The sequence below is a fragment of the Engystomops pustulosus genome, chromosome 5 (genome assembly GCF_040894005.1).
Source record: "Engystomops pustulosus chromosome 5, aEngPut4.maternal, whole genome shotgun sequence".
Lineage (NCBI taxonomy): Eukaryota > Metazoa > Chordata > Amphibia > Anura > Leptodactylidae > Engystomops > Engystomops pustulosus.
The window spans coordinates 208,294,682-208,307,548 of NC_092415.1; the positions used below are offsets into that span (position 1 = coordinate 208,294,682).

General features: G+C 44.5%; 1 protein-coding gene across 1 annotated transcript; it reads right to left on the reverse strand.

The window, feature by feature from the left end:
• Nucleotides 1-545: 545 nt before the first annotated feature.
• LOC140133846 (uncharacterized) lies at nucleotides 546-7,555 on the reverse strand. Its single transcript, XM_072154488.1, has 4 exons — nucleotides 7,325-7,555; nucleotides 4,070-4,196; nucleotides 3,623-3,745; nucleotides 546-2,221 (listed from the first exon to the last, which is right to left on the reverse strand). Exons 1-4 carry the CDS (start codon nucleotides 7,346-7,348, stop codon nucleotides 825-827), a joined length of 1,671 nt encoding a protein of 556 aa, XP_072010589.1. The 5' UTR covers nucleotides 7,349-7,555; the 3' UTR covers nucleotides 546-824.
• Nucleotides 7,556-12,867: the final 5,312 nt, after the last annotated feature.

The window sequence follows — 12,867 nt, forward strand, 5'->3', positions numbered from 1 at the left end:
AATGGGCAACCAAAACCCCACAACGTACAAAAAAGTTTCCGCTATTCTTCAAACTTAAGGCCACTAAGCAAAAATAAAAAAAAACTACAGGAATCTACAGCAGTCATGTAGTGCCCGGTCTGCCGTTTTATTTATACATATATATGGGGGGAAAAAAATCACCCAAAAGTCATACACATATGAGCTGAAGAGTCATTTGTCCGATGGGTCACTTTCAGCTTGAATTCAGACGCCCATATCCCAGCAGCTAGACTTATGGTGTCACTTTAAAGTAAAGGCTTTCATCTTTCTAAACAAATGCTAAAAGTTATATAGCACACAAAAGAAAGAAGAGATTTTCATCTTTAAAACAACATCAGAACTATGGTCCCAGATGCTATAGAGCTCAAGATAGGAGCATCGGAATTGAGGCATCCACTCCTGCCTCTAAAAGTGACTCATCTCAGCTCATATGCATATTACATCAGGGGCAACATTATAGGGGAACTTCTAAAATGATGTCAATTTAAAGGGAATCTCATGATGGATTCTTTGTTTTTTTTCCCTTCCTTCAAATCTGGAAAAGGAGCACGATGTGAGACAACTGTGACCAAACCCTTCATATTGTACAGCGACACCTCCACTGCGCGGCCTGTGGACACCATAGTGATGAGACATAGCGGATCAGACATGGTCAGTGCTCCAGGACCACAATGAAGCTAGAGCAGCCCCGGGTTGCTCTGATGCTTATAGGCACTTGTGGAAAGGGGGCAGAGGTTTGCAATCCCCCCAGTAACATGCACAGTCAGGCTTCTTGGGAGTCACCAGGCGACACCTCCGTTGCCTCATGTTTTCTGTGCACTGTTGACCTTGTGAACTCGAATGTGCGCCACGAGAGTCTCCTTCTTATAAAAGCTCTTCTCGCATTGGCTGCAGGGGAAGGGTTTCTCCGGAGCGTGGACGGCCTGGTGGGCCACCAGTTGGGTTTTCATGTAGAAGCTGTCGCTGCAGTGGGTGCACTTGTAGGGCTTAGTGTCCGTGTGCACTCCCTCGTGAGCAATGAGCAGACCCTTGTCGTTGAAGCTCTTCTCGCAGTGCCGGCACTGGTAGGGCTTGGGTTTTAGATGAGTGTCCTCATGTGCCAGCAGGCTGGTGCGGTTGGGGAACCACTGATCGCACTTACTGCACTGGTGAGGCTTCTCCCCTGTGTGGGTCTTCTGGTGAGTTATGAAAAGTGCATGGTCCTTGAAGTTTTTGTCGCACTGGTCGCACTGGTAAGGCTTGAATTCCTTGTGCGTGCTGGCGTGAGCAGCGAGTAACGACGCCTTGGAGAAACTCTCGTCGCAGAACGGACAAGGGTGGGGCTGCTTGCCCGTGTGGATCCGGGTGTGAGCCTCCAAGATCAAGGGGCTGTTAAACCTCTTCTCACAGAAGCTACACTTCAGCGGCTTCTCGATCTCAAATTGTCCGGTTGTTCTCTGTTGAGTCGTCGCGCTTTTCGAGGCTTCGCCGTTAGTCACGCCGGTTTTTGCGCCTGCTTCACCGTTTTGCTTGTTTACTTCAGTAGAATTAGTGGTCGGTGTTGCTCCCGCTTCCGGGGCCACGTGACTGTTTTGTGTGACGGTTACATTTGTAGGAGCTACTTTTGAGGGTTCGGCTGCTATGGAGTTTGCCTTCTTTGTTCCGTTGTAGCTAGTCTTTGGTGCTGCCTCCATTTTGGAGGTTGTCCGGCTTTTTCCTTTCCGTTTTTTTCTTTTGTGCGTTCTGGATTTTTTGCTTTTGGTTGGTTTCGCTGTGGAATATTGCGGAGGATTTCTCGCTGTATCTCTACTATTCTCCACATCTCCGGATAAGCTTGCAGAGGCTCGGGAGTGTTTCCGTCTATGCACAATCAAACCTGACTTATAGCTGAAGGTCTCGTTACAGAGATCACACTTATGGGGTCTTTCTCCGCTGTGGACCCTGAGGTGGGCTTCCAGAGCCGAGCTGTACCTGAAGTATTTATCACAGTGCGGGCAATGAAGCATTTTACGCTTTGGGGGGTTTGTAGGAGGAGAGATGGGCTTGTTATGGTTCTGCAGCTGGACGTGGTCCTGGTCATCATCCGGTCGTGGCCTTTTAGTCGGCAGTTTTACAGATCTCTCGGGTTCTGCTTGTAACTCGGGAGGAGTCTCCTGGGACAGAACAGCCGCGGTCTTTGTACAGTTACCAACTGCGGGCCCCTGGGTGCCGATTTCTGTCCCTATGACAAACATAATGAGCATCAAATAGAGAAATTCCCAGGAAAGCCAATCATTCCGTACTCAGAAATACCTGCCGCCACTCTATCACCTGGCCAAAGACATTTAACCCCGTAGTGACCATTTGCGCCTTGATGACCAAGACCTATTTTTCAAAACTTGCTTGTGTCACGTTATCCGGTAATATCTTTAGCAGCTAAAACTTACACGATTATTTTTCCGTGACATGTTGTAAATCAAGTTACTGGGAAATTTTGGTTGATACATTTGGCATTTATTTATAAAAAGGCGAATTTGGTAAACATTAAAAATATATATATATTTTCAAAGTTCCAAATGTTCTCTTTTTCAAATTAGTTACTAACTAAAAATTACCATCTCTCGGCTTTGTGTTTGCTTAATTTTAGAAGTTTCCTTTTTTTTTTCTAAATGGACAAGAAATCGCATTTGCGCCATTTTCTTGCGGGCTCAGTTTTTACGTCTTTCACTGTACACCCTGAATGACGTCTCAAATTCATCCTTTGGCTCAGTACAATCACAGTGAGACCCAGTTTATAGAAGGTTTTAAAAGATTTTTAAAAATGAAAAGCTTTTCTACGAAAACATTTTTTTTTTCATTTGGCAATATTCGGACACCAGTATCTTTCTCACACTCGGGTGCACAGGGCTGTGTAAAGTGTCATTTATTCCGGGATGAAGTGACTTTAATTGATAACATTTTGGGGACAGTGCGGCCGTTTGGGCACTTTGTATTCAACTTGTATCTGTTGCAAAAGGGATAAAAAGTGGCGATTCGGACAACTGGGTGCGTCAATTTTGTGACACGGTTATAACTAATGGGCTGCGTTTTGTTTTTTTACTTTTTCAATGATGTTTTGTTTTACGCGTGTTGGAGTCTTCTTGGACATTTTAATGAATTTTATTTTTGTAGGTTTTTTTTTAAATTTCTACTATAGTTCTACTATCGTCTGATCACTTGTTGATACTAACGCACTGCAATAACCGTCTATGCACTTGGATAGGCTGACATGCAGACTGCTAGGTCCATCCAGGACACGCCTCAGACAGAACCCAGGGACTTTCATTAGGTCCCCGGCTGTCTGGAGAGAAGGCGGCAGCCCGCAGCAGAGCCCCCTGCCTCACCGGGTATGTAGAGCCTGCATTCAATGCTGCGACCGCTGGATCTAACGGTTAAACAATCTGGATTGTAACTCATTCTGATTCGGACCATTAGAGCAGGGGTGCGGCTGTCATATGACATTCGGATCACTACTCTTCCCGGTACCGGTGACCCGTGCAGAACTTAAGCTCGGCCGAGTGTGAAACCTGTTGGTCTATGAAGAAATCTGTATGGGTGGTCACTAAGGGGTTAAAGACAGGAAGGAAGAATTAACAAAAAATACCTTGAAATGGTTTGTTACTTTGTGAGCGAGCGGAGGAGGAGGAGGCGGAGGCGGGGCGCGCCGGTGCTCGGGCGGCTTGGGTTCGGTTCTGCTGCCAGGATAATATAATAGGGACCTTATAATCTGAAATACAGAGAAAAGTCATTACTGGACCTGCAGGCGCAGTCAGAACCAGTAAAACATCGGCAACTATTAACACTTTTCATTTGCATCTGTAACCAGAACCCAAGAAGGAGAAAGCGGGACCCGAAGAACACCGAAGAAAAGCAACAACTACAAAACTATTAGCACCGTGCAGCAAGAGATTGTCAGACAAAACTAATACTGGTCCCACAAAGGTCCAAACCCAGGAGCAGCCGTCACCCAGAACACCCAGTGCAGGAGAGGAGGGGGGGAGGGGGAGGGTGCTCTGATCCCGAGGCAGAAACTAGAGAAGAGAGAACTTACTGAGAAAGATGAAATGTTCATAATTTTCTCTCATGACTTCCATATAAAGCTCCCGCTGCTCATTATCCAGCATCTCCCACTCCTCCCCAGAGAAGACAACAGCAACGTCATCAAAAGTGACCGAATCCTACAAAACAACAGAGGAATAGGAATAACAGTGCAGTCACCGAGTACACCCTGTATTATACTCCAGAGCTGCACTCACTATTCTGCTGCTGGTGCAGTCACTGTGTACATACATGACATTACTTATCCTGTACTGATCCTGAGTTACATTCTGTATTATACCCCAGAGCTGCACTCACTATTCTGCTGCTGGTGCAGTCACTGTGTACATACATGACATTACTTATCCTGTACTGATCCTGAGTTACATTCTGTATTATACCCCAGAGCTGCACTCACTATGCTGCTGCTGGTGCAGTCACTGTGTACATACATGACATTACTTATCCTGTACTGATCCTGAGTTACATCCTGTATTATACTCCAGAGCTGCACTCACTATTCTGCTGCTGGTGCAGTCACTGTACATACATGACATTACTTATCCTGTACTGATCCTGAGTTACATCCTGTATTATACCCCAGAGCTGCACTCACTATTCTGCTGCTGGTGCAGTCACTGTGTACATACATGACATTACTTATCCTGTACTGATCCCGAGTTACATCCTGTATTATACCCCAGAGCTGCACTCACTATTCTGCTGCTGGTGCAGTCACTGTGTACATACATGACATTACTTATCCTGTACTGATCCTGAGTTACATCCTGTATTAAACCCCAGAGCTGCACTCACTATTCTGCTGCTGGGGCAGTCACTGTACATACATGACATTACTTATCCTGTACTGATCCTGAGTTACATCCTGTATTATACCCCAGAGCTGCACTCACTATTCTGCTGCTGGTGCAGTCACTGTGTACATACATGACATTACTTATCCTGTACTGATCCTGAGTTACATTCTGTATTATACCCCAGAGCTGCACTCACTATGCTGCTGCTGGTGCAGTCACTGTGTACATACATGACATTACTTATCCTGTACTGATCCTGAGTTACATCCTGTATTATACTCCAGAGCTGCACTCACTATTCTGCTGCTGGTGCAGTCACTGTACATACATGACATTACTTATCCTGTACTGATCCTGAGTTACATCCTGTATTATACCCCAGAGCTGCACTCACTATTCTGCTGCTGGTGCAGTCACTGTGTACATACATGACATTACTTATCCTGTACTGATCCCGAGTTACATCCTGTATTATACCCCAGAGCTGCACTCACTATTCTGCTGCTGGTGCAGTCACTGTGTACATACATGACATTACTTATCCTGTACTGATCCTGAGTTACATCCTGTATTATACCCCAGAGCTGCACTCACTATTCTGCTGCTGGGGCAGTCACTGTACATACATGACATTACTTATCCTGTACTGATCCTGAGTTACATCCTGTATTATACCCCAGAGCTGCACTCACTATTCTGCTGCTGGTGCAGTCACTGTGTACATACATGACATTACTTATCCTGTACTGATCCTGAGTTACATCCTGTATTATACCCCAGAGCTGCACTCACTATTCTGCTGCTGGTGCAGTCACTGTGTACATACATGACATTACTTATCCTGTACTGATCCTGAGTTACATCCTGTATTATACCCCAGAGCTGCACTCACTATTCTGCTGCTGGTGCAGTCACTGTGTACATACATGACATTACTTATCCTGTACTGATCCTGAGTTACATCCTGTATTATACCCCAGAGCTGCACTCACTACTCTGCTGCTGGTGCAGTCACTGTGTACATACATGACATTACTTATCCTGTACTGATCCTGAGTTACATCCTGTATTATACCCCAGAGCTGCACTCACTATTCTGCTGCTGGTGCAGTCACTGTGTACATACATGACATTACTTATCCTGTACTGATCCTGAGTTACATCATGTATTATACCCCAGAGCTGCACTCACTATTCTGCTGCTGGTGCAGTCACTGTGTACATACATGACATTACTTATCCTGTACTGATCCTGAGTTACATCCTGTATTATACTCCAGAGCTGCACTCACTATTCTGCTGCTGGTGCAGTCACTGTGTACATACATGACATTACTTATCCTGTACTGATCCTGAGTTACATCCTGTATTATACCCCAGAGCTGCACTCATTATTCTGCTGCTGGTGCAGTCACTGTGTACACACATGACATTACTTATCCTGTACTGATCCTGAGTTACATCCTGTATTATACCCCAGAGCTGCACTCACTATTCTGCTGCTGGTGCAGTCACTGTACATACATGACATTACTTACCAAGTACTGATCCTGAGTTACATCCTGTATTATACTCCAGAGCTGCACTCACTATTCTGCTGCTGGTGCAGTCACTGTACATACATGACATTACTTATCCTGTACTGATCCTGAGTTACATCCTGTATTATACTCCAGAGCTGCACTCACTATTCTGCTGCTGGTGCAGTCACTGTGTACATACATGACATTACTTATCCTGTACTGATCCTGAGTTACATCCTGTATTATACTCCAGAGCTGCACTCACTATTCTGCTGCTGGTGCAGTCACTGTGTACATACATGACATTACTTATCCTGTACTGATCCTGAGTTACATCCTGTATTATACCCCAGAGCTGCACTCACTATTCTGCTGCTGGTGCAGTCACTGTGTACATACATGACATTACTTATCCTGTACTGATCCTGAGTTACATCCTGTATTATACCCCAGAGCTGCACTCACTATTCTGCTGCTGGTGCAGTCACTGTGTACATACATGACATTACTTATCCTGTACTGATCCTGAGTTACATCCTGTATTATACTCCAGAGCTGCACTCACTATTCTGCTGCTGGTGCAGTCACTGTGTACATACATGACATTACTTATCCTGTACTGATCCTGAGTTACATCCTGTATTATACCCCAGAGCTGCACTCACTATTCTGCTGCTGGTGCAGTCACTGTGTACATACATGACATTACTTATCCTGTACTGATCCTGAGTTACATCCTGTATTATAGCCCAGAGCTGCACTCACTATTCTGCTGCTGGTGCAGTCAGGGATATGACATTACTATTAGTTCTGTACATGATGGATACATTCTATACTGTGGCTGTGACATGATACAATGTATATTATTGATGTATCACACTGTACTATCAGCAGATGACTGGAGTGGAGCTCTGCCTCCGCACTCACCTGCACACGTGGGCTCCTGGCCATGGCTCTGTGGCCAGCGGGACAATGGTGTCTGTGACCCGGCGACACAACTCAGGAGGAAATCATGAGGCACAACTACAAACCCGCAAACCGCGGGCGCACCGTGCGCGCCCCCGCACCACCACACTAGCCGTAAAGCGCGTTACTGGCACGTAACACACCCAGTGCGCATGTGCAGGGAACTCTGCTACCGAACGCGGCGAGCACGCAACCCCGCCCTCTAGAGGAAGCGCCAACTGAGGAGAGACCACAATCACAGAGGGCGGGGGAGACAAGGACAGATAACATGGGAGAGACCACTGTAATATGGGGGTGACAAGGGCAAATAACATAGGAGAGACCACGATAATATGGGGGGCAAGGGCAGATAACATGGGAGAGACCACTATAATATGGGGGGGTGCAAGGGCAGATATAATGGGAGAGACCACTATAATATGGGGGTGACAAGGGCAAATAACATAGGAGAGACCACTATAATATGGGGGGGGGGCAGATAACATGAAGGAGACCACTATAATATGGGGGTGACAAGGGCAGATAACATGGGAGAGACCACTATAATATGGGGGGGGGTGCAAGGGCAGATATAATGGGAGAGACCACTATAATATGGGGGTGACAAGGGCAAATAACATAGGAGAGACCACTATAATATGGGGGGGGCAGATAACTTGAAGGAGACCACTATAATATGGGGGTGACAAGGGCAGATAACATTGGTGAGACCACTATAATATGGGGAGGGCAGATAACATGAAGGAGACCACTATAATATGGGGGTGACAAGGGCAGATAACATTGGTGAGACCACTATAATATGGGGAGGGCAGATAACATGAAGGAGACCACTATAATATGGGGGTGACAAGGGCAGATAACATGAAGGAGACCACTATAATATGGGGGTGACAAGGGCAGATAACATTGGAGAGACCACTATAATATGGGTGGGGGGCAGATAACATGAAGGAGACCACTATAATATGTGGGGGGGGGGCAAGGGCAGATAACATGAAGGAGATCACTATAATATGGGGGGGGGGGCAGATAACATGAAGGAGACCACTATAATATGTGGGGGGCAAGGGCAGATTACATGAAGGAGACCACTATAATATGGGGGGGGGGGGGCAAGGGCAGATTACATGAAGGAGACCACTATAATATGGGGGGGGGGGGGGCAAGGGCAGATAAAATGGGAGAGACAACGATAATATTGTAATATTGTTTTATGGGTGCACAGTGAGGCACAGAAGGGAAGGAGCGCCCTGTAGCTGCCAGGATTTTAGTTTCCTCATTGGCCCTTTTTGTAGGCTATAAAATTTTAGCTTTTTTTTGTTATTGGGGCCATGTGACGGCATTTTTTTTGCGGGATGAGATGCTTTTTCCAGTGTTACCATTTTGGGGTTGCTATCCCCTATTTTTGAAAATTTATGACCTTTTTTTGAGGTCAGGAGTAGAAAAGCATCAGTTCTGTACTGGATTTTTTACTTTTTGGTGTTCACCCTATAGCCTAATAATCATGTTATCTTTATTCTATGGGTCGATATGATTACGGGGACACCAGACTTCAATATTTTTTCTTATGTTTTACAAAATTTGGGGAAAAAAATCTCTCATTTGTGCATCGCCGCCTTCCAAGTGGCAGAACATTTTTACTTTTTTGGCTACGGAGGTGGTTGATGGATTGTTTTGCGGGACATGTTGCACTTTGCACCAGTAACATTCTGGAGTACATATGTTATTTTTTTTATGGTTCAATAAACTTTATTGCAAGCGAGCGAGAAGCCTACAAGTCAGGCACATGTTCGGGTCGCAGCCCCATATTTAGCTATGACAAGGAATCATAATCAAGTAGGACTCAAGCTCAACCAAGCAAATATGAACGTATCTAACATTAACTAAACATCTAGAAGTGGAAAAATAAGGGGGGTAGGGAAGAAAAAAAGAAAAAAAAAAAAAAAAGGGGGGGGGGAGGAAAAAGGGGAAGGGGGGAGACAAGAAATCAATCACTACACATCAAGGTTGGGGGGTACCCCATGTTGCTGAAACAGCGGTGCCCACAATTACGGCATCTATATCCAAGAGGTTAGAGCAGGTGAGTTCCTGAACGTGTCCCATCTATAACAGGTTTTATGAAAAACATCATATTGATTGTTATCTAATGCTCTCAGTTCCTCCATTCGTCTCAGTCTGTCCATCTCCTCCACCCACAATAGTCTGGTAGGTGGAGAAGTGGATTTCCACAATCTAGGGATTACCTGTCTCATTGCCACTATGCAGTGTCGCAGGAGGCCTTTTTTGATGTCTCTAAGCCGCCCTGGGAGCATTGATAACAGAGCAATATCAGGAGAAATGCTCCCTGTGGAGCCGTATAGCTGCTTGTAGAGATCCCAAATGGCGTTCCACACTGCTGCCACCACTCCACAGTCCCACCACACGTGAAGCATGGTGCCCCTTTCCTTGTGACATCGCCAGCAAATAGGAGAAACTGAAGGGAACATGCTATGTAGGCGAGTGGGGGTTCTATACCATCTGGTAAGGATTTTAAAGTTAGTCTCCTGGATTTTGTTGGACACCGACATCTTATGGGTTAGAAGGAGGGACTTTTCCCATTGTTCTTTGGTGAAGGTTTTACACAGCTTCGTTTCCCATGCCCTCATATATGGCAGTGGTAGGTCCTCCCCCCGCAACCCGACAACATCCCATAGACTAGAGACACTCCATGAGGCGTCAGTTTGGCCGAACTGTATGTTATTTTTTTTATCACTTTTTATTGCATTTTTTGTTGGATTGAATAGGTAAAAATCATAATCAGTTTTTTTAACGGTGTTCATTGTGCGGGTTCAATAATTATTTACTTTTATTCTTCGGGTTGTTACGGATGCGGTGATACTATATATGTTTTGTGTTATGATTTAGACTTTTTTTTGCATTATATGTCTCTTTCTAAGTTATAGAGCTTATGGGCATTTTTATTAATTTATTGTTTATTTACTGTGAATTTCCCCACTGTGGGACTAATAAAGGATTATCTTATCTTATCTTATAACATCTAATTGCTTGTCCATGATTATACCCTGCAATACCCCGGGGGCGATCGTGGGGGAAAGACCCCTGGCAGGCAGTTTAAATGCTGCAGTTGCACTGACATCAGCATTTAACGTGTTAAACACCCGCGATCAGAGCTCACTGGGGTGTCAGCTGTTGGTTACAGCCAACACCGGGTGTATTCTGATGCTGGATCAGCTCTGTATCCAATATATCGCACACAGAGTGTGAACCGGCTAATACATTTTAAAAAAAGAAAACGATGTGTACAAAAAAATGAATAGTTTTGCCATTAATAACTTTTTCATTCTCCGGTGCTGGGGAATGGTTATTTTTTTTGTTACAGGAGCTGCCGTTTTCATTGCTGCCATTTTGAGGACTGTGCAACCTTTTGATAACTTTTTATTAACTTTTTTATGTTGTAAAAGTTGCGTTTCGGACATTTGGTCGCTATCTTCCATTATGGGGTTCACTGCCAGGAATAACCATTTTTATGTTTTGATAGATCAGCATTTTGGGACGTGGCGATACATAATATGTTTGTGATTTTTTACTGTTTATTTTGTTTTATATTCGTTTTTTTTACATATCAGTTCTAGAGAAAAGGGCGGGGGGTGATTTGAATGTTTAATATTTTTATTTTCTTAGCTTGTTTTTACTATTTATTAGACCCTGTGGGGTACATTAACCCTACAAGGTCTGATCGTTCCTACCATATACTGCAATATTACTGTAAATACATTTTCTTAGCAGCAGCAGCACCCGGCGCCTGCTCCAACAACAATAACGCCCCTGTAAGGGTGTGTCTGGCAGTACACACAGGGTGATATATACGTACTACATATAGTCTGCCTCTTCCTTTGGATTCAGACTGGGATTTATTAGCCTGTTGCTATAGAAATAGTATCTCATAGCATTGGCTACAACCTATTATTTTGATACAATGAAAGGTAAAATGTTTCTTCATAATGGAATGTTAAATGTCTTGACTGACCAGGAAGGAGGAGCTGAGCGCCTTATATTCAGCAGCGATCTTTGATATTGAAGTTCAGTTTGATTATTCTCACTGGTGTTTATGAGAAATGTTGTCGGGTCTGGACCCTATAAAGCCAACGTGATGCAGAATCAGTAATTCTCCTATAAATGCTTCTTATTTCTCCCAGAATGCACACAGGGAGGGAAGGTTTTGTGGTTGAGTTTGGGAAATGTTCCTTATTGTTAGAGGATCCTGTTCTTCTTTAGCAATGGAAACATTTTGGAAATTTTGTTTTAATAGATTAATGTAAAAAAAAACTATTATTACCAGTATGTTGTCTCACAGCTTTCCACCTTCCAGATGATGGGTCTTTCATGGCCTTGCATGGTTCCATCAGCCACAAAATCAACTTTGAAGCGAGATGTAAATTGGTTGTATAAAGTCAAGGAGGCGGAGAGTTTAACACAGAAGTCAAGCTCTCCCCACGTAACACTTTCTAGGTTTTGTTTCTTTCATAGTGTGATGACATCAACCAGAAAATCAACTTTGAACTCAGGTGTAAATTAATTGTATAAAGTCAAGGAGGCGGAGAGTTTAACACTGAAGTCAAGATTGGGAGCTGTGAACGCCTCCTCCTCTGTGATTGACATCATGCATCGGACTTCAGGAGATCTGCTTAGTGATGTCTCTGATGTAGAAGCATCAGTTATAGTAAAGGGGCTCTCTGAGGAAGAGAGAGCTTGACTTTAGTGTAAAACTCTCCGCCTCCTTGACTTTGTACAACCGATTTACAACTCAAAAGTTCATTTTCTAAATGATGCCACCGCACTGGACCATGAAACACAATCTGGAAGGTGTTCAGCTGCTGGACAACATACTGGTAGAGGTTTATTAGGTCAATTTCTGCTGACAGGTTCCCATTAAACTGTGAAATTATTGCAATGTTTAACAAACCACCAGGGATTGCAATTATTTTCCCTTTATGCCACCTCCATATCCGGAGGGTGCAAGGGGCGCAGTCTGTGTCTTAGAGCGTCTTGATATAGCTTGTACCCTATATGGTCGCAGGTGGTAGCACAATTCTACACCCGGCATGGCCTAAGACTTGTACACCAGCGCAGCTGCCCTCCTGATGTATCCGGACGGGTGGGCTTTGTATAGAGCTTCTGCACCCGCGTATGATAAATGTCCCCCATAGTTCTTCTGCTGTTGCATTCAATGTCATCGGTATCCGAGGTTACTCAGACACCGATGACGGCATGAGCCGGAGACACGCGCAGGCATGTGCGAGTCAGGCAGTCGGGCCATTATGCAGAGAGAATGTTCCTCCGATATGACACATTGGGGGTCATTTACTAAAGGCCCGAATCACTATTTTTCTTGGGGTTTCCCGATTACTACTGATTTGCGCCATTGGGTTATCTTGATTAGTTCAAATAGTAACTGACCGTCTTCTATACAAATCATAAGCAGACAAGAGAACAAAGCCAAG

Coding starts and splice junctions, on each gene's coding strand:
- LOC140133846 (XM_072154488.1), bottom strand. CDS start 7,348: ATGGCCAGGAGCCCACGTGTGCAG. Junction 4,197..7,324: donor CCAGGAGCCCACGTGTGCAG/GTGAGTGCGGAG, acceptor GTTGTTTTGTAG/GATTCGGTCACTTTTGATGA. Junction 3,746..4,069: donor TGAACATTTCATCTTTCTCA/GTAAGTTCTCTC, acceptor TCTGTATTTCAG/ATTATAAGGTCCCTATTATA.